The 23,604-nt window shown below is 41.2% G+C and overlaps 1 protein-coding gene across 1 annotated transcript in view; it reads right to left on the reverse strand.

Annotated features, from left to right (window-relative positions):
• The window catches only part of SV2C (synaptic vesicle glycoprotein 2C), a 334,443-nt gene that overhangs the window by 232,922 nt on the left and 77,917 nt on the right, over nt 1-23,604 (reverse strand). The window contains exon 2 of the mRNA XM_077287335.1: nt 14,699-15,371. Within this exon, the coding sequence (XP_077143450.1) occupies nt 14,699-15,260 (562 nt within the window). The 5' untranslated portion in view covers nt 15,261-15,371. The remainder of the gene's footprint in view (nt 1-14,698; nt 15,372-23,604) is intronic.

Here is a 23,604-nt window from a genome sequence, read left to right on the forward strand (position 1 = left end):
TGATCCTAGTGGTAGAGGATCGCAGAAGTTCCAGCTAAGTCCGCAAACGCAAAATCTAGCTCATAGGGAGGTGGTAACTTGGCTGACCGTATATCTGATCCTAGCACAACAACTAAAAGTAGCCGGGGAACGTACCTACGTTGATTCTAGATGTCTCGCACCAGCCGGAGAACTAACTAACCCTTTCAGAGGAAATAAGACCTCACTTGCCTCAAGAGAAAGGACCCCAAAGTTATGATACAAGCCCCCAACAAATAATAACGGTGAGGTAAGAAGAAAAGACAAACATAAGTATGAACTAGATTTAGCAAAGTGAGGCCCACTAATTAATAGCAGAAAATAGGAAGAGGACTTATGCGGTCAGCAAAAACCCTACAAAAATATCCACGCTGAATATCCAAGATCCCCGCACCGACTAACGGTGTGGGGGGAGAATATCAGCCCCCTAGAGCTTCCAGCAAAAATCAGGAATCACATTGTAACAAGCTGGAACAAAATAGCAGTAATGCGAATAAACAAAAATAGGAAAGCAGGACTTAGCTTATCTTGCAAAAAGCAGGAGACCAGGAGACAGGAGCAAACAGACATAGACTGACTACATCGATTCCAGGCACTAGACTGAGTTTCCAGGAAGTCTAAATAGGAACACCCAAGGCCTAACGAACCAGGTGGGTACTAACCTGGAGAAAGACAATCCAAGTGTCATACCGCTAGGGATCACAAGGGGGAGCCAAGAAATACAGTTCACAACAGTACCCCCCCTTTAAGGAGGGTCACCGAACCCTCACCAAGACCACCAGGGCGATCAGGATGAGCAGCGTGAAAAGCACGAACCAAATCGGCCGCATGAACATCAGAGGCGACCACTCAGGAATTATCCTCCTGACCATAGCCCTTCCATTTGACCAGATACTGAAGCCTCCGTCTAGAGAGATGAGAATCCAAGATCTTCTCCACCACGTACCCCAACTCGCCCTCAACCAAGACCGGAGCAGGAGGGTCAACAGCAGGAACCACAGGCACAACGTACCGCCGCAACAAAGACCTATGGAACACATTGTGAATGGCAAACGACACCGGAAGATCCAAACGAAAAGAAACCGGATTAAGGATTTCCAAAATTTTATAAGGACCAATAAAGCGAGGCTTAAACTTAGGAGAGGAAACCTTAAGAGGGACATACCGAGAAGACAACCAAACCAAATCCCCAACATGAAGTCGGGGACCCACACCGCGGCGGCGGTTGGCAAAACGCTGAGCCTTCTCCTGTGACAATTTCAAGTTGTCCACCACATGATTCCAAATCCGCTGCAATCTATCCACCACGGAATCCACCCCAGGACAGTCAGAAGATTCAACATGACCCGAGGAAAAACGAGGATGAAAACCAGAGTTGCAGAAAAATGGCGAAACCAAAGTAGCGGAACTAGCCCGATTATTGAGGGCAAACTCAGCCAATGGCAAGAAGGTCACCCAATCATCCTGATCCGCAGAAACAAAACATCTCAAATAAGCCTCCAGCATCTGATTAGTTCGCTCCGTTTGGCCATTAGTCTGAGGATGAAAGGCAGATGAGAACGACAAATCAATGCCCATCTTAGCACAAAAAGATCGCCAGAACCTGGACACAAACTGGGATCCTCTGTCAGACACGATATTCTCAGGAATGCCATGCAAACGAACCACATTCTGAAAGAACAAAGGAACCAGATCGGAAGAGGAAGGCAACTTAGGCAAGGGCACCAAATGGACCATCTTGGAAAAGTGATCACACACCACCCAGATGACAGACATTCCTTGAGACTCCGGAAGATCTGAAATGAAATCCATGGAAATGTGTGTCCAGGGCCTCTTCGGGACGGGCAAGGGCAAAAGCAACCCGCTGGCACGAGAACAGCAAGGCTTAGCCTGAGCACAAATCCCACAGGACTGCACAAAAGAACACACATCCCGCGACAAGGAAGGCCACCAAAAGGACCTAGCTACCAAATCTCTGGTACCAAAAATCCCAGGATGCCCTGCCAACACTGAGGAATGAACCTCGGAGATAACTCTGCTGGTCCATTTATCAGGAACAAACAGTCTATCAGGTGGGCAAGGGTCAGGTCTACCAGCCTGAAATCTCTGCAACACATGTCGCAAATCAGGAGAAATGGCCGACAAGATTACTCCCTCTTTAAGAATACCAGCTGGCTCTGAGACTCCAGGAGAGTCAGGCACAAAACTCCTAGAAAGAGCATCAGCCTTCACATTCTTCGAACCAGGCAGGTATGAGACCACAAAGTCAAAACGGGAGAAAAACAACGACCAACGAGCCTGTCTAGGATTCAGGCGCTTAGCAGACTCGAGATACATTTAGATTATTGTGATCAGTCAAGACCACCACACGATGCTTAGCTCCCTCGAGCCAATGACACCACTCCTCAAATGCCCACTTCATGGCCAACAACTCCCGATTACCAACATCATAGTTCCGCTCCGCAGGCGAAAATTTCCTAGAAAAAAAAGCACAAGGTCTCATCACAGAGCAACCAGAGCCTTTCTGCGACAAAACAGCCCCTGCACCGATCTCAGAAGCGTCCACTTCAACCTGAAAGGGAAGTGAGACATCAGGCTGGCACAAAACAGGCGCCGAAGTAAACCGGCGCTTCAGCTCCCGGAAAGCCTCCACAGCTGCCGGAGCCCAATTAGCCACATCAGAACCTTTCTTGGTCATATCCGTCAAAGGTTTAACAACGCTAGAGAAATTAGCAATAAAACGACGGTAGAAATTAGTAAAACCCAAGAACTTCTGAAGACTCTTAACAGACGTGGGTTGAGTCCAATCATGAATAGCTCGGACCTTGACTGGGTCCATCTCCACTGTAGAAGGGGAGAAAATGAAACCCAGAAAGGAAACCTTCTGCACTCCAAAGAGACACTTTGAGCCCTTCACAAACAAAGCATTATCACGCAAAACCTGAAACACCATCCTGACTTGCTTCACATGAGAATCCCAATCATCAGAAAAAAACCAGAATATCATCCAGATAAACAATCATAAATTTATCTAGATACTTCCGGAAGATGTCATGCATAAAGGACTGAAACACTGAAGGAGCATTAGAGAGCCCAAAAGGCATCACCAAGTACTCAAAATGACCTTCGGGCGTATTAAACACAGTTTTCCATTCATCTCCCTGCTTAATGCGCACAAGGTTGTACGCACCACGAAGATCTATCTTGGTGAACCACTTGGCACCCTTAATCCGAGCAAACAAGTCCGACAATAGTGGCAAAGGATACTGAAATTTGACCGTGATTTTATTCAGAAGCCGATAGTCTATACAAGGTCTCAAAGACCCGTCTTTTTTGGCTACAAAAAAGAATCCCGCACCAAGAGGGGAAGAGGATGGACGAATATGTCCCTTCTCCAAAGACTCCTTTATATAAGAACGCATTGCGGCATGTTCAGGTACAGATAGATTAAATAATCGTCCCTTAGGAAATTTACTACCAGGAATCAAATCTATAGCGCAGTCGCAGTCCCTATGAGGAGGAAGGGCACTGGACCTGGACTCACTAAATACATCCTGATAGTCCAACAAATACTTCGGAACTTCAGAAGGAGTAGAAGAAGCAATAGACACCGACGGAGAATTGCAATGAATTCCCTGACAACCCCAACTTGACACAGACATTGCCTTCCAATCCAAGACTGGATATCCAAGAACCCCGCACCGACTAACGGTGTGGGGGGAGAATATCAGCCCCCTAGAACTTCCAGCAAAAATCAGGAATCACATTGTAACAAGCTGGAACAAAATAGCAGTAATGCGAATAAACAAAAATAGGAAAGCAGGACTTAGCTTATCTTGCAAAAAGCAGGAGACCAGGAGACAGGAGCAAACAGACATAGACTGACTACATCGATTCCAGGCACTAGACTGAGTTTCCAGGAAGTCTAAATAGGAACACCCAAGGCCTAACGAACCAGGTGGGTACCAACCTGGAGAAAGACAATCCAAGTGTCATACCGCTAGGGATCACAAGGGGGAGCCAAGAAATACAGTTCACAACATATAACAGAGTGAATAAAGTCTGTGATTCCCTGTTTTAAGTGATTAATGTAATTGATACATTCAATGTACACATGTTGCTTCACATAACCCCAAAAGTAAAAGTCTAAGGGTGTCAGATCCAGGAATCTTGGTGGCCATGGCTTGGCAGAACCCCTGCCTATCCACCGCTGGGGAATGTTCTATCCAGAAACTCACAAACAATGCTGGCGTAGTGTGGAGGAGCGCCGTCCTGTTGAAAGATGACACCTTCTGGAAATTGTGGCACTGCATACAATTCCAGTTCCAACATGTCAAAATACGTGTTTGCCGTCACAGACCGCTATGCAAAAAAAATGGGCCTATCCTGGGCTTTTATTTTACCAAGGGTAACAGGAGAAAATAGACCCCAAAATTTGTTGTACAATTTGTCCTGAGTACGCTGATACCCAAAAGGAGCGCCATTTGACTTTTCAATGCAAAATTGACTGGAATTGAGATGGGACGCCATGTTGCATTTGGAGAGCCCCTGATGTGCCTAAACATTGAAACCCCCCACAAGTGACACCATTTTGGAAAGTAGACCCCCTAAGGATCTTATCTAGATGTGTGGTGAGCACTTTGACCCAACAAGTGCTTCACAGAAGTTTATAATGCAGAGCCGTAAAAATAAAAAATCATATTTTTTCACAAAAATGATTTTTCGCCCCCAATTTTTTATTTTCCCAAGGGTAAGAGAAGAAATTGGACCCCAAAAATTGTTGTGCAATTTGTCCTGAGTACACTGATACCCCATATGTGGGTGTAAACCATTGTTTGGGCGCAGGGCAGAGCTCGGAAGGGAAGGAGCGCCATTTGACTTTTCAATGCAAAATTGACTGGAATTGAGATGGGACGCCATGTTGCGTTTGGAGAGCCCCTGATGTGCTTAAACATTGAAACCCCCCACAAGTGACACCATTTTGGAAAGTAGACCCCTTAAGGAACTTATCTAGATGTGTGTTGAGCACTTTGACCCAACAAGTGCTTCACAGAAGTTTATAATGCAGAGCCGTAAAAATAAAAAATCATATTTTTTCACAAATATGATCTTTTCGCCCCCATTTTTTTATTTCCGCAAGGGTAAGAGAAGAAATTAGACCACAAAAGTTGTTGTGCAATTTGTCCTGAGTACGACGATACCCCATATGTGGGGGTAAACCACTGTTTGGGTGCATAGCAGAGCTCGGAAGGGAAGGAGCGCTATTTTACTTTTCAATGCAAAATTGACTGGAATTAAGATGGGATGCCATGTTGCGTTTGGAGAGCCCCTGATGTGCCTAAACATTAAAAACCCCCACAAGTGACACCATTTTGGAAAGTAGACCCCCTAAGGAACTTATCTAGATGTGTTTTGATAGCTTTGAACCCCCAAGTGTTTCACTACAGTTTATAACGCAGAGCCTTGAAAATAAAAATTCTTTTTTTTTTTCACAAAAATGATTTTTAGCCCCCAGTTTTGTATTTTCACAAGGGTATCAGGATAAATTGGACCCCAAACATTGTTGTCCAATTTGTCCTGAGTACGCTGATACCCCATATGTGGGGGGGAACCACTGTTTGGGCGCATGACAGAGCTCGGAAGGGAAGGAGCGCCATTTGGAATGCAGACTTAAATGGATTGGTCTGCAGGCGTCACGTTGCATTTGCAGAGCCCCTGATGTACCCAAACAGTACAAACCCCCCACAAGTGACCCCATATTGGAAACTAGACCCCCCAAGGAACTTATCTAGATGTGTTGTGAGAACTTTGAACCCCCAAGTGTTTCACTACAGTTTATAACGCAGAGCCGTGAAAATAAAAATTCTTTTTTTTTTCTTCACAAAAATGATTTTTTAGCCCCCAGTTTTGTATTTTCACAAGGGTATCAGGATAAATTGGACCCCAAAAGTTGTTGTTCAATTTGTCCTGAGTATGCTGATACCCCATATGTGGGGGGGAATCACTGTTTGGGCGCATGACAGAGCTCGGAAGGGAAGGAGCGCCATTTGGAATGCAGACTTAAATGGATTGGTCTGCAGGCGTCACGTTGCATTTGCAGAGCCCCTGATGTACCCAAACAGTACAAACCCCCCACAAGTGACCCCATATTGGAAACTAGACCCCCAAAGGAACTTATCTAGATGTGTTGTGAGAACTTTGAACCCCCAAGTGTTTCACTACAGTTTACAACGTAGAGCCGTGAAAATAAAAAATCTTTTTTTTCCCACAAAACTTATTTTTTGGCCCCCAGTTTTGTATTTTCCCAAGGGTAGCAGGATAAATTGGACCCCAAAAGATGATGTCCAATTTGTCCTGAGTACGCTGATACCCCATATGTTGGGGTAAACCCCTGTTTGGGCACACGGGAGAGCTCTGAAGGGAAGGAGCACTGTTTTCCTTTTTCAACGCAGAATTGGCTGGAATTCAGATCGGATGCCATGTCCCGTTTGGAGAGCCCCTGATGTGCCTAAACAGTGGAAACCCCCCAATTATAACTGAAACCCTAATCCAAACACACCCCTTACCCTAATCCCAACAGTAACCCTAACCACTCCTCTAACCCAGACACACCCAACCCTATTCCCAACCGTAAATGTAATCCAAACCCTAACCCTATCTTTAGCCCCAACCCTAACTGTAGCCCCAACCCTAGCCCCAACCCTAGCCCTAACCCTAACCCTAGCCCTAACTCTAGTCCTAACTCTAGCCCTAACCCTAACCCTAATGGGAAAATGGAAATAAATACATTTTTTAATTTTTTTATTTTTCCCTAACTAAGGGGGTGATGAAGGGGGGTTTGATTTACTTTTATAGCGGGTTATTTAGCGGATTTTTATGATTGGCAGCTGTCACACACTGAAAGACGCTTTTCATTGCAAAAAATATTTTTTGCGTTACCACATTTTGAGAGCTGTAATTTTTCCATATTTGAGTCCACAGAGTCATGTGAGATCTTGTTTTTTGCGGGACGAGCTGACGTTTTTACTGGTAACATTTTCGGACACGTGACATTTTTTGATCGCTTTTTATTCCGATTTTTGTGAGGCAGAGTGATCAAAAACCAGCTATTCATGAATTTCTTTTGGGGGAGGCGTTTATACCGTTCCGCGTTTGGTAAAATTGATAAAGCAGTTTTATTCGTCGGGTCAGTACGATTACAGCGATATCTCATTTATATCATTTTTTTATGTTTTGGCGCTTTTATACGATAAAAACTATTTTATAGAAAAAATAATTATTTTGGTATTGCTTTATTCTCAGGACTATAACTTTTTTATTTTTTTGCTGATGATGCTGTATGGTGGCTCGTTTTTTGCGGGACAAGATGACGTTTTCAGCGGTACCATGGTTATTTATATCAGTCTTTTTGATCGCGTGTTATTCCACTTTTTGTTTGGCGGTATGATAATAAAGCGTTGTTTTTTGCCTCGTTTTTTTTTTTTCTTACGGTGTTTACTGAAGGGGTTAACTAGTGGGGCAGTTTTATAGGTTGGGTCGTTACGGACACGGCGATACTAAATATGTGTACTTTTATTGTTTTTTTTATTTTATTTAGCTAAAGAAATGTATTTATGGGAATAATATATATATTTTTTTTCTTTATTTAGGATATTTTTTTTATTTTTTTTTTACACACATGTGGGGAATTTTTTTTTACTTTTTTACTTTGTCCCAGGGGGGGACATTACAGATCATTGATCTGGCAGTGTGCACAGCACTCTGCCAGATCTGCGATCTGCTGTGCAGGGCTGCAGGCTTACCAAGTGTCTGCTCTGAGCAGGCACTCGGTAAGCCACCTCCCTCCCTGCAGGACCCGGATGCCGCAGCCATCTTGGATCCGGGACCTGCGGCGAGGAGGGAGGTAGGAGACCCTCAGAGCAACGCGATCACATCGCGTTGCTCCGGGGGTCTCAGGGAAGCCCGCAGGGAGCCCCCTCCCTGCGCGATGCTTCCCTATACCGCCGGTACACCGTGATTATGTTTGATCGCGGTGTGCCGGGGGTTAATGTGCCGGGGGCGGTCCGTGACCGCTCCTGGCACATAGTGCCGGATGTCAGCTGCGATATGCAGCTGACACCCGGCCGCGATCGGCCGCGCTCCCCCCGTGAGCGCCGCTGATCGGTGATGACGTACTATCCCGTCGGCGGTCATACGGGCCCACCCCACCTCGACGGGATAGTACGTCAAATGTCGGGAAGGGGTTAAACCCAACATCACTCTTTCCCTTTATCTACATGTTCATGTCTGGCTAACTATGCATGGGTTTTGTATCTGGACAATTTAATAAGCCACTGTCAGACACAGCTCCAGGAAAACATAAAGATCGGGCATTAAATTTCAACATACGGTAAATAATACATTGTTAACTCAAACCACAGAAATAAAAATAAAGGGTCGAGTAACGAATAAGTCCATATTAAAATTTAATTTTGTTAATACAAATGTTTAAAAAAAAGCAAAAGGTTGAAAGCAGAAAATGTCATATCGGTTGATGCTGTTGGGGGAGAAATTTATATAAAAAAATGTTTTTCCAATCAAAAACTTGAATGGACATTAGTGGTTAATGACTAAAATTCAACAAGTCCGATCCATCTATCCTCCAAATATGACTGTACATGGGCTAACTGTAGTATGAATGGAGCTTTCAGTCATCTTTTTTCATATAAATAATGCAAATTGTCGTAATACGTCTTGGTCCTGCAGTCTACCCATTCTTACATTAGGCCAATAATTTATTATGTACCTTTTTCTATACAACTTTGTGATTTATTAGATAGAACTCAAGAATAAGTTCTGAGTTCTGGAACGCATTATATGTTACTATGTTCCATGTAAGAGAATCAGTTGACTCAATTAAAGAACCCTCCTCCTCCTCCCATCTAAATTTGTATCCTCTTAATATATTGCAATCATCATATTATATAGCACTGTGTAATTGCAATTGCTCATTTTTCCCTTTCTACCCAGTTAATTTTTCTCTTTTACATTAGGTCTATGATATCACCATGATTAAACAACTGACTAGCTGAATCCTTCTAAGCTCTATGTAGAAACAGAAGGTCTCTCTTCCCAGCTTGAGTCATCACTGTAAAAGTCCTTGGCAGGAGGGAGGAGGAAGCAGGTTGGTCAGGAGTTGAAGAGGGGATGACTCGTGCAGGGAAGAGACTTCCTGCTTCTACATAGAGCAGGGAATAGAGAAGAATTAACTGGGTAGAAAGGCAAAATCAGCAATAGTAAGTACACAGTGCTATGTAATATGATGACTGCAATATATTAAGATAAGATAAGAACTTGGATGGGAGCAGTGCTTCTTTAACTAAATTGTAAATAACAATGTAGGGGTAGATATTGAAGAAAGTGAGTTCTTTTTTTGGGGGGTTGAGGATATTCTCCTTATTGGCACTAGAACAGAACATCATATATACACCTTTCACTTTTACACTTTTTAGGGACTAAACTGATTTGAACTTGATCACATACATGTATGGTTCGCTTAGGAGTCAACATTAGTGTTGAGCATTCCGATACCGCAAGTATCGGGTATCGGCCGATACTTGCGGGTATCGGAATTCCGATACCGAGATCCGATACTTTTGTGGTATCGGGTATCGGTATCGAAACAACATTAATGTAAAAATGTGTAAAAGAGAGAATTAAAATAAAAAATATTGCTATACTCACCTCTCCGACGCAGCCTGGACCTTACCGAGGGAAGCGGCAGCGTTTTTTGTTTAAAATTCGCGCTTTTACTTCCTTACGTGAAGTCCCGGCTTGTGATTGGTCACGTGCCGCCCATGTGGCGGCGACGCAACCAATCACAGCAAGCCGTGACGTAATTTCAGGTCATTCAGTATTTTAAAATTACGCTCCGGCTTTGTGATTGGTTGCGTCGCAGTCACATGGGCGACGCAACCAATCACAGCAAGCCGTGACGTAATTTCAGGTCCTTAAGGATTTTAAAATTACGTCCCGGCTTTGTGATTGGTTGCGTCGCAGTCACATGGGCGACGCAACCAATCACAAGTCGTGACGTCACGGGAGGCTGGACACGCGCGCATTTTAAAATGCGCGCGTGTCCAGCCTCCCGGCTTGTGATTGGTTGACCGCGACGCGGTCAACCAATCACAAGCCGGGAGGCTGGACACGCGCGCATTTTAAAATGCGCGCGTGTCCAGCCTCCCGTGACGTCCCGGCTTGTGATTGGTTGCGTCGCGGTCAACCAATCACAAGCCGGGAGGCTGGACATGCGCGCATTTTAAAATGCGCGCGTTTCCAGCCTCCCGTGACGTCACGGCTTGTGATTGGTTGCGTCGCCCATGTGACTGCGACGCAGCCAATCACAAAGCCGGAGCGTAATTTTAAAATACTGAATGACCTGAAATTACGTCACGGCTTGCTGTGATTGGTTGCGTCGCCGCCACATGGGCGGCACGCGACTAATCACAAGCCGGGACTTCACGTAAGGAAAGAAAAGCGCGAATTTTAAGCAAACAACGCTGCCGGTTCCCTCGCTGAGGTTCAGGCTGCGTCGGAGAGGTGAGTATAGCAATATTTTTTATTTTAATTCTTTCTTTTACACATTAATATGGATCCCAGGGCCTGAAGGAGAGTTTCCTCTCCTTCAGACCCTGGGAACCATCAGGAATACCGTCCGATACTTGAGTCCCATTGACTTGTATTGGTATCGGGTATCGGTATCGGATTGGATCCGATACTTTGCCGGTATCGGCCGATACTTTCCGATACCGATACTTTCAAGTATCGGACGGTATCGCTCAACACTAGTCAACATATCTCAGCCTGTGTACAGTGTGCAAGTAGTAGGTCCTTGCTCTTACACCAAACCTCTTTGAGGTTGAAATGAAAGTTCGTAGGAGTGCAAACAATGTGGACAATTACCAAATAAAATATGATTGGAAATACCTGGCTTATATGGTAGAGGTAATGTATGATAGGGGAAAACTAAATTCCAGTCCAGTCTACTGGAATTCCATCAAATTATCTAGTCTACTAAAGTATTAAGAATATTTAAATAAAGTGACATAATATTTTAGATGTTAATTCATCATTTGTCAATATTGATTAACATTGTTATTATTAGTAGTAATAATAATAATAGTAATTATATTTTTTACAGAATAAGATGGTGGAATTTTTATTTATTTATTTATTTTTTTGATTAAACAATAAAGACAAGGATTATATGCCACATAAATTGCTTTAGTAAATAATAGAATGCAAATATCTCTCCTTATTAATATGTAATTGATGGATTGTCAACATATATTAACCAAATTGTTCTGTGGTATCAGACAGTGAGTGACAGTAAATGGGTGAAGTAAATCACTTCATTAATGAACATTTTTCACAACAGGCATGTATAAACTACATGCCTGTTGGTTTTTAGACCCACAGTAAAAAAAAAAATATTCCTGGATAAACCGTTTAATTTTTCAGGTAGACTGCAGTTATGGCCGAAAGTTTTGAGACTGACACAAATTTAGTTTTTTACAGTTTGCTAATAATTCAGTGTTTTTTAGTCAGATGTTTTTGTGGTTACTAAAGTACAATTATCAGTATTTCCAACAAGTTTACATTTTTATTGCCAAATACATGACGTTTATGCAAAAATTCAAAATTTTATAGTGCTGACCCTTACATTGAGGAAAATAAGAATTTGATGCACTGCCGATTTTGCAAGTTTTCCCACCTACAAATAATGGAGAGGTCTGTAATTTTTATTGTAGGTACACTGTGCGAGACAGACTCTAAAAATAAAAAACAGAAAATCACATTGTATGATTTTTAAATAATTAAATTGTATTACTATTACTATATTTTTTTATATTTTTGCATGAAATAAGTATTTGATCACTTACAAACCAGCAAAAATTTTGGCTCCACAGACCTGTTAGTACCCTACTCTGCACTCATTACCTGTATTAATTGAACCTGTTTGAACTAGTTACCTGTAGAGAAGACACCTTTCCACACACTCAATCAATCACACTGTAACCTTTCCACCATGGCCAAAACCAAAAGTTGTAAGTACATCAAGGAACAAATTGTAGACCTGACAAGGCTGGTATGGGCTATAGGATAATAGGCAAGCAGCTAGAAGGCAACAACTGTTGACACAATTATTAGAAAATGGAAAAAACACAAGATAACTGACAATCTTCCTTGGACTGGGGCACAATGCAAAATCTCACTTTGTGGGGTAAGGATGATTCTGAAAAAGGTCAGGAATCAGCCCAAAGCTACACGGGAGGACATGGTCAGCGAACTGAAGAGAGCTGGGACCTCAGTCTCACACATTACTGTTAGTAACACACTATGCCATCATGGATTAAAATCCCTCAGGGACACAAGTTTCTGCTGCTCACGATAGCACATGTCCAGACCCATTTGAAGTTCACAAATGACCATATGGATGATCCAGAGGAGGTATGGGAGAAGGTCATGTGGTCAGAACTTTTTGGTATGAACTCCACTCACCGTGTTTGGAGGAAGAAGATGAATGAGTACAACCCCAAGAACATTGTACCAACCATGAAGCATGGTGGGGGAAACATCATACTTTGGGGGTGATTTTCTGTAAAGGGGACAGGATAACAGAATCGTATTGAAGTGAGGATGAATGAGGTCATGTAAAGCAAGATTTTGGCCAACAACATCCTACCCTCAGTAAGAGCATTGAAGATGGGTTGTGGTTGGATCTTCTAGCATGACAATGACCCGAACCATACAGCCAGGGCAATTAAAGAGTAGCTTCATAAGAAGCATTTCAAGTTGCTGAAGTGGCCTAGCCAGTCTTAAGACCTGAACCCAATAGAATATCTTTGGCGGGAACTGAAATTCAATGTTGCCCAGCAAAAACCTCGAAACCTGAAAGGTCTGGTGAAGATCTGTATGGAGGAGTGTTATAAAGTACCTGCTGCAGTGTGTGCAAACTTGGTCGAGAATTACAGGAAATGTCTGACCTCTGTAATTGCAAACAAAGGTCTCTGTACCACATATTAAGTTCTGTTTTTCTATTTTACCAAATACTTATTACATGCAATAAAATGCAAATTAATTATGTAAAAATCATACAATGTGATATTCTGTTTTTCATTTCTATATTCTGTCTCTCACAGGTGAAGTGTACCTACGATAAAAATTACGGACTTCTCCATTCTTTGAAGGTGAGAAAACTTGTAAAACTGTCAGTGTATCAAATACTTATTTTCCCCACTGTATTTGTCAAGAATTCTGCAATTCACCCTGGCAGCTGGATATCAGCTTCTGGGCCAAATCTTTAGTGATGGCAAATGGCAGTGCATTCATAATAATATTTTCTTTTTCTGTAGCGTCAACATATTGGGCAGCACTTTGCAATATAGATACAATTCATATCTTTGCCTAATCAGTGTTTGGAGTTTATCACAATTTCTGTCTTTTGGTTTGTCCACCCTTTATTTGATCATTGACCACAGGTTGTCAATAGGATTGAGATTCGGGGAGTTTCCTGGCCATGGACTGAATATTTAAATGTTTCATTCACCAAGAAACCTAGTTATCACTTTTGAGTTGTGACATGATCTTCATCATACTAGAAAAAGCATTGTTTATCAATAAATTACTCCTGAATCATTAGAAGAAGTTACTATTGAAGACCTATTAGGCACAATTCTTTATTAATGGCATTGTTCTTGGGCAAAATTGTGAGTCCACTTCCTTGGATGAAAAGCAACCTTATATATGAATTGTCTCAGGATGCTTTTTTGCTCTCATGACAAGGGATTCATAGAAGTCCTCGCCTTTTAGTTTGAGGATAATCATTCTCCCAGATATCCAAAATAATCTGAAGGGGACTTCATCAAAGAAAATAACTTTGCTGGAATGATAGGGATTGGACTGCAGAGGACTGGAGATTGTTTTTTGAGCGCTATCATACCTCCGGTGTCATGCCAACAGTAAAGCTTCCTGAGACCATTCATATATGGGTTGCATCCAAGGGAGCGGGCTTATTCACAATTTTGCCTAAAAACCTTACCATGAATAAAGAATGGGATCTAGACAGCATAGCGATCTAATTACTATGTACTAACACAGATCATGACAACGGGAAAGACACAGCATTGTACCTACGGAGTGTAATTAACCCCTTCATGACCGATGATGTATATTTTCATCATTTGCCATGTCCCTGCCATGTCCCAGCGTGTGAACCCACATCTTTCCCCTCACACCAACCCCGATGGCTGACCTAATCAAAATTAAAGCTTTTCAGTTGCCACAACATTGCAATGAAGTGCAATAATAGGCTATCAAAACATTGTATGTACCTGGTAAAAGAGTTGAGCATTAATAATTTCGATAGTTTAGCAGTAAAATTTTGTTTTATTTCAACTTTTTTATAAATACAAGGGCATGCATATCATAGGACTGACCCTTCTTAGCCCCCTTCGCCTTCTTCCCCTCTCAGCAAGACTTAAATACAAAATTATCATAAATGTATAGCAATTTATAGACAGACAGACAGATAAAAACAATGTTTATAAAGGTCAACTTTTTTTACTTATTGAACAATACCATATGTTGAATCACTACTTTGTGAATTGCAACTAAAATACTATAAGTAAGTGTTACTCACCGAGCCAGCCAGAGCCTGAGTCTGGTATACACATATCAGTTTCTGCACTTGGCAGAACAAATCCAACTACGAACACCTCAACTCCGTCAGCCATTAGAGCCATGCCAAGCACAAAGAAGAGGGTCCACTGAAAGCGGCCATGTCCACATTCTTGAATAATGAGCTCATATTGCTGCGCCAACTCTTCTTCATCAGCTTTCCTCTCAGTTTCTAGCTCATGACGAGCCTTGAAAACGTCGGAAACGGGTTCACCTAGAGCAGCCATGCCATCTTTCCCCTGACCAGGAATTCCTTGATACTCTCCATCATATATTTCATCATCTTCATCATGGCCTTCTGTTGCCTCACTGGAGCCTTCTTCATCATTCACCTCTTCATTGTAGTTGCCATGTGTATAGTACTCCTCTTCACCTGGGAAGTGATCATGGACTCGGTGGACATACCCATCCTGCTCTACTTCTCTCGGCTTATTTGCAGTTTTGGCTGTGTGTCTCTTTGCTTCCCTAGCTATGTCCTTAGCACCTCTCACTAGTGAAGTCCTGTCTCTGTAGTTATCTTCCATTGTGTAGAATTACTTAATATTCCACAAATGGCAGCAGACGTCTGCGGGTGATAGATTACGTTCCTTCTCTATATCACAGATGATGTATTACACCAAATTTGAAGTCTGCATCTGTAATAGGAACAAGAAGAAAGAAGTTTAGTTTTCTACAAACCTCCAAAAAAGCATTTACAAAACTCAGCAAATGTCTTTATAGGGAACATATCACAATGAGCATGAGATCTGATCTGCAGACTGTGTGTGATTGAGCAAAACAAGCATAACAAAATGAAATACTTTTGTGGAAAAAAGAAAAGCAATGTCTGACTTTCATTTGTTCAGTTTCATAGATTTTTTTATATATTATTACTTTTGTAATATTCATGTTATTTCTGTGACCATGGGGAGGTTTTCTGTCATTAAACGAGGGGTACCAACAATTTTCATCATGTGTGTAGTGTACCTTTAATTTTTTGGACATATCTTACTCCATCACATTCTTCATTAAGACTGACATACAAAACTCCAGTCTAAATTAATTGAGGCCTATGTCTTTGTTCCACACAATCCTACTTTGGCTACAGGAAAATGAACATCAAATATCGTTTCTCTGCCCAAGTCATCATCAGGGGTCCTAGGCAGCGGATAAATTCCAGCTACAGCCGATGGTCTTGAAATTGTCATAATAAATTTACCCTCCCACCCTCCCCCCCCCATCTCTACCTTTCCCCTCTCTCTCCATAGTTGTTAGTCTGGATTCGTTTATTGTCATTATTGAAATGGTTATGATCTACTGTCTCTTTCATAAAATGTATGTAACGTTTCCAGTCTTTACTTTAAATAAAGAATTTACAAAAAAAAAAGAAGAAATTGTCATAATCTTGCTTTCATATATTCAGCTTTGTTCTGATAGATCATGTTGTAAAAATGAATGCTATACACTGGTACCATTCCTAGTCTTTATACAGTATATACTCTATATACTACAGTGGACAATGCTGCATAAAAAGTTTAAAGTCTACACATTCACTTGCAAAGAATGTAAAAAGTTCACATTACCAGAAGGGAGAAAAACTATTTGTTATGTTTATGGTATTTTTTTTAGAAATGTAATGTTTTATTAATACCCAGTTCTGCTTTATACCGCATTCTCCTCATTTGTTTTGTTATATTTATTGATTGTATTATTCTGTGTACAAAACACCCTGGAATAATTTATTTTATACCATTACTATGCAGCTGCAGGGCCTTTTCTTCTCTTTTTCAGTATTCAATTATGGAAGCTCAAAAAAATTGCCGTTTTGCATATAAAGCATGATTCCAGATATTTACTGGGCTCTCACTTCCATAGTCACTCACACTAGAGTTATAAAATGCAATCACCATAGAATGACTTACAGGAACCACACCAGAAGGGTCAGTGGTGAGGGAACCCCTGCTTTCCACCTAGGGGCAGGACATCTGTAGACATACTGTCTTAGTCTATTGTGGGAATATTTCTATAATGGCCTTCAGATATATATTTTATGGCACATGCTCCATGGGAACCTATAGACCATGCGGCCAGCGGTATCCTTCTGTGTGGCCCTCAACTATCTGAATAGTGTTTGGTTACATGCAGTTTCTATGATGCTGGTATTGTTAATTCTTCGGTGGTCAAGATAACTTCTCTCACCTCTTCCTGTGCACTTGCCCACCTCTACCAAACAACTGACTTACCCCAAATAAAGACAGACACATTAGGTTTGGATAATATAGGCCACAACAGCCTTTATCATAGTAATTAAAAGACATTCAGAGAACTTTTTAATAAAGGTAAGGTCCTTAAAGCTACAAAAGCTGGTGACATCAAAACAACCATAGTAAATACGATTACTCCCAGCCATAACCCACATGCCCAGAAGCACCATAACCCAAAGGGTTCCTTCATGAGTAACTGATACCCAGGGACCCAACACTCCCTTGCAGTAAATCCCACAAATCCCTAGACCAAATAAACAAACTTATAATTGAGGTATAATATCCTGATCAATCTCCCCGGACCAATTAAACCAACTTCAGGGACCCCGCTAAATGTCACCAGCCACCATGATCCATAAACTACCCACACCTTTGGAATGAACTGGAAAAATAAGGGAGAGCAGGTGGGACTCAGGCTATGACCCAGGGAGTGGGAGAATGGGCCATTCTGCCCCCAAGCTTGCCTTACAAAGGCTCCCTGACTACCCCACTCCTCTCCACTAGGAGTTGCTCTTTCCTCCCTGCAAACACTAGTCATGCCAGCCTCCGCCCATTGTCCAGGCCTGGGACTCTGGTCTCTACTTGTAATGGAGAAGACCAGTAGTATGTCACCCCATAGAGATGGGTAATTAAAAATCGTGTACTGTGTGGTCATTTCTGGGCTGACCATATTTGGCAGAATGGATCATTCCTGACTCCTACATAACAGAAAGGAATAAACGAGGTAAAGAAATGATCATACATGAGTGCTGGTTATTCATCGTAGAGTGAAGGGAAAAACTTGCCTGTTTCTGAATCTGGCATAGACTACAATGTTATAGAGCTGAGTAATTGATCTCTTCTTTTCTACAATGTAAACCCATGAGAAGGGTATCTCCACCTTTAAGATATGTGGGAGCTCTATAAATGGAACCAGCAAATATGAGATATTTGTAGCACATACTTTCAATATGCAGCAAATGTCTCAGAAGATAATACTTTTGTACTACCCCCATGGGGTTGGTCCGATCTGACAATGTAGCCGTCGGAGCCCAAATAATTGTGCACCCCTGCTATAGTCTATAGTGTCTTCTAGAAACCTATGGAAGAATTTTCTAGTCCTCTTCCTCTCTGAAGAGGCAATTTGCATATTTCCCAGAGGAGCATTGCGGCTTTAAGTCTCCTCACCTCGACATGCTTAACATGTCACTCTCTGCAAAGAGAAACTATACTTCTTGGATCCTAGGCAAGTTGTGTGATTTGTGCAGAGATCAGGAAGGGGAGGAGGTGAGCTCTGTTCATTGCCTATTGGCAGGTATGGATCCTGTGTTATCTATATACAGGTGTCACCTGCCATTGTAGTCCTGCCATCCATGATAAGAACAGGAAGGATCATCTAGTTGTGAGGCTCAGTGGACAGTGTAAATCTACAATATTTCAAGACTGTTTTTTTTAAAAAAGGTAGTGGTCCACTTTTATCAAAAATTGCATAATTTGCATAAATTGTCAGAAATCTTCAGAGTGAATATATAAAACCCTGCACGTAATGAACAATTTGGCACAAATAATGTTAGCACAACATTGTAAGCAAGGTACTACATTTCCCAATGTCAGATAAGAGCCTGAGCTTAAAATGGTGAAAGTCAATACTAAATTTTGTGCAGATTATAACTTTTTAAATATGTTAAAAATAATTGTGACAGAGTAAATGTATTTATTTCACACATTTTTTTTAAGACAGCTAAAACCTGTGTAGAAAATGCACCTTAAATGCAGAAATGCTTCTATATGTTGAACTTCACTCAAAAATGTTACCTAGGTCCCCTTTTCACATAACTTCTAAAGAGAACCAGTTAGTAGTATGAACCCTCTTAAGCCGTCTATATGGGCATGTACGTCATAGGGAGCTGAATAAAATGATACCTTGATATCTCTGATCTGATGTCTTATTCCAGGTAAATCTATGTTTTTCTTACATGTAAATGAGCTGTTAGGATCTAGGGGCCGGACATAGATCTCCCTGAGAATCTGTTTCCATGTCATATTTTAAATGAAAGTGGGTGTTACCAATGTGTATGTAATTGTCTGTTTCACTTTGTGCTCCAACACCCACTTTAATTGCAAAAATGCAAATATACAAAATACAATTGTGACTCTTACAACTTAAATTTTTATTATTTGTGAAAAGTTTAGTTGAAATATGTCTAATTATATGCATTGTCAAATCGTATAAAGGCACACTAGCTCATCAAGTGAGGAATGGTGACTGGTGGATTACAGTTTGTAAATGCTGATTTTCTGCACAGAGGAACTTAAACAGTAATTGTCTATTTTTTAATACTTTTTATAAATCAATAGTACAAAGTAGGGAACTTGGTAATATATCTTATCAGAGAAACCTACTTCTTTCTCCTCCTGGACAGATCTTTCATTCTTAAAATTCTAAATTTATGGGTAAAATCTGTCTTCAGTGAATATAGACTTTCCCATTATTGAGATAAGAAATTACAGTTGGTGATCTTGAAATTCTATGGAGAACTGTAAATGTTGAAAAAAAGAGAAATGATCCAGCTGGAGGTGGAGGCGGTTCAAACTTTGTGAGACTTTATTAGACAACTAAAACGACATATCGTTCTACAAAAAAATCTCATGATACTCATGATCATGAGTAAGACTTCATAGTTGAAACGCGTTGATCCTCCTTACTGGTGTGCCAGGTGTTTGCTATGTAAAAATTTTTTGGAAGAACGATATATCGTTTTAGTTGTCTAATAAAGTCTCACAAAGTTTGAACCGCCTCCACCTCCAGCTGGATCATTTCTCTTTTTTCTTCATTTGCTGTGGGCACTCACCCCGAACCGTGCTGGGCGTTGGCAGGTCTGGGAATTTCTTCTAAGACTGGTAAGCTGACTACATTTCCTTTTTTTTTTCCTTTATTAACTGTAAATGTTGTCTCAAGAGAAGTTGCTGTAAAATGGCTTTGTCAGCCTCTAGTTCCTTCCATCATGGAATTTTAGAAGCACCAACTGTCATCTCCTATCTCAGTAATCGTAAAACCTGTGTTCACTGAATATAGATTTTACCCATGAATTGGGAGTAAAAGGTCAATCCGGGAAGAGTCCCCACTCCCAGTGCTGATTCAGTCGCTGCTCTAAGAATACAGAGAGACAGCGCAATAGGCTTTTATCCAGATAGTAAGTGGGGAAAATGTGGGAAATCGTGCTCACATGGTCGGGCTGTGGGCTCACAACCACTAAAAAGTCTTAGGCTGCTGGAGACCCACGATATTTAAAATGTGCAAGACTGGGGTCAAATGGGTTAAAATTTTGCTGCCATGAGAAAGATGATGAGGAGGCAGAAGTATCAATCTTCTTCATCAGGTTCTCTGTGGTTTGTCCTGATGAAGAAGTTTGAAACTTCAAAACTCGTTGACCAATAAACCGCAATCTTGGATTCCTGTCTCTTCATCATATTTCTGATTGTAGTGCAGTTTTAACCCATTGATTCCAGTCTTTTATAACTCCAAACTAAGATATAGATGTTGTAATACATTTTCATATACAGTAACAGCAAGGACGACAATAACACAATTAACTAAGAGTCCTTGCTTTAAAAACTTTGAAAAAAAAAATGTGTTAATTAAATAAAATATAGTATTTAGGTACATTGCATTATTAAAGAGGCTTTATGTCACAAAATCAAGAAGGGTTTGTGTTGTCTAACAAGAAAAATCTACTGTTTCCATAAACAATTCCACTTTAGTCCTATAGATTGTGTCTGCTACTGACGGTCATCATGCTATAATGTCACTATTGCTGCCATGTCATGAAAGACTGAGGGCCATAGTGGAGAAGCAAGGGGCAGCAAGGGGTAAATGTTAGAGATGAGTGGATTACTTTCCACAGCCCCCAGTCAATCTTCCAGGTCAGTAGTCTCTGGCCATGGACAGGAGCTGCCCAAATTTCCTTACCTTCCGGGATCCCAGGCTCAGTTTCTGATTAAATGGGCTGGCAAATCTGTGAGGCATGCAACACACAGGCGACATTACTCCAGCCCGGTTTTTCATAGAGAAAGCCTGGGATTCCAGAGGGTAAGGAAATTTGTGCGGCTACTGTCTGTGGCCAAAGAGCACTGACCTAGACAATGATCCGCGGTTGTACAAAGTGATCCACTTACCTCTATTAAATATGCCTGATTTTTGTTAAAAATTTGTTAATTAATGAAATATTTACCTGGAAACCCTACTAAAGGGAATCTGTCACCCCAAAATTCGTCTATACGCTAAGGCCACCGGCATCAGGGGCTCATCTACAGCATTCTGTAACGCTGTAGTTAAGCCCCCGATGTCACCTAAAAGATAAGAAAAACAGGTTATATTATACTCAACCAGGGGCGGTCCGATCCAATGGGAGTCGCGATCGGGGTCTGGCGCCTCCCATCTTCATATGATTACATCCTCTTCTTTGCTTGCTGCCACGGCTCCTGGGCAGGCATAATTCTCTGCCCTGTTGCAAAGTACTGCAGTGTACAGGTGCCGGGAAAGGCCAGGAAGGCTTGGAGTCTGCGTACTGTAGTCCAACAGGGCAGATAAAGTACGCCTGCACAGGAGCAGCGGCAGGAAGCAAAGAAGAGGAAGTCATCATGTGAAGATGGGAGGGACCGGACCGCGACACCCATCGGACTGGACCGCCCCGGGTGAGTATAATATAACCTGTTTTTCTTATCTGTCAGGTCATATTGGGGGCTTATCTACAGCATTACAGAATGCTGTACATAAGCCCCTGATGGTGGTGGCCTTAGCTTATAGGCGAATTTTGGGGTCAGGTTTTTGCTATGTAATCTGAAGACAGCATGAGGTAAGGGTTAAACATGGATTTCGGCAATGTCTCTCTTATCAAGTTCCCTGTTCTTGTTTGCTTGCAATGACTGTTTTAGCACCAGGAGCTTATTATTGCTGTGACTAGCTGGTCATGTGACCTCCGATCCAACATGCACCAATCCCCTGTGATAAGCACCTCACTGTCTATGGACTTTGTGCACAGAGAGCCTGTTGTGGGCGGAGTTAGCTTTCTCAGCTCTCCTTCATTGCTAAATCTAAAATCTCTGTCAGAACCGCTGCACCTAATAAACTAAGTCACACATCGTTGGATTCAGGGTCTCTCTACATACATCATGCTGCTGTCAAAGGACATAGCAAAAACCTGTTGACAGATGCCCTTTAACCACGATATAACAAAAAAATATTTCTATATGTATCGCGTATATAGTTCCATACCTACTGGAAATGTACTAAAAGATATGGAATAATAAATCTGAGAACTGATTATGGTATTTTCCATCATATTACAGTAATTAAAATGTGCTGTGCTCCTCTCTTTATACACTTCATTATGGTTAATGGTATGGTTAATATGAAGGACATTGAATGTTAAATATTGGTCCATACAAAGCACAATTACAGACAATGTAATGACCTTTATTAATCTTTAGCTAATCAAAAAAACTCATAAATGTATTCTAAGCTTCCAGATGTCTTAATTAAACTCTTTCATTAAAAGAATGACTTGGGGTTTATCCATTTATTGACTTGTAGTAGTAATGCTAATGATGCATATGGGTGTTTCCAATCATTCGTTAGTGGACTATATACACATATACAATGTGGGCAGAATTATTAGGAAATTTGTATTTGTGATTAATTTTATTATTGAACAACTATACTGCTGTCTATCAACCCAAAATGTTAATAAACCTGAATATTTAACCCCTTAAGCCCCGAGGGTGGTTTGCACGTTAATGACCGGGCCAATTTTTACAATTCTGACCACTGTCCATTTATGAGGTTATAACTCGGGAACGCTTCAATGGATCCCGGTGATTCTGACACTGTTTTCTCGCGACATATTGTACTTCATGATAGTGGTAAAATTTATTTGATATATCTTGCGTTTATTTGTGAAAAAAAATGGAAATTTGGCGAAAATTTTGAAAATTTCGCAATTTTCCAACTTTGAATTTTTGTGCCATTAAATCACAGAGATATGTCATGCAAAATACTTAATAAGTAACATTTCCCACATGTCTACGTTACATCAGCACAATTTTGGACCAAAATTTTTTTTTTGTTAGGGAGTTATAAGGGTTAAAAGTTGACCAGCAATTTCTCATTTTTACAACACCATTTTTTTTTTAGGGACCACATCTCATTTGAGGTCATTTTTAGGGGTCTATATGATAGAAAATACCCAAGTGTGACACCATTCTAAAAACTGCACCCCTCAAGGTGCTCAAAACCACATTCAAGAAGTTTATTAACCCTTCAGGTGTTTCACAGGAATTTTTGGAATGTTTAAATAAAATTGAACATTTAACTTTTTTTCACACAGAATTTATTTCAGCTCCAATTTGTTTTATTTTACCAAGGGTAACAGGAGAAAATGAACCCCAAAAGTTGTTGTACAATTTGTCCTGAGTATACTGATACCCCATATGTGGGGGTAAACCACTGTTTGGGCGCATGGCAGAGGTCGGAAGGAAAGGAGCGCCATTTTACTTTTCAATGCAAAATTGACTGGAATTGAGATGGGACGCCATGTTGCGTTTGGAGAGCCCCTGATGTGCGTAAACATTGAAACCCTCCCACAAG

The sequence above is a fragment of the Ranitomeya variabilis genome, chromosome 1 (genome assembly GCF_051348905.1).
Source record: "Ranitomeya variabilis isolate aRanVar5 chromosome 1, aRanVar5.hap1, whole genome shotgun sequence".
In the NCBI taxonomy this organism is placed as follows: Eukaryota; Metazoa; Chordata; class Amphibia; order Anura; family Dendrobatidae; genus Ranitomeya; species Ranitomeya variabilis.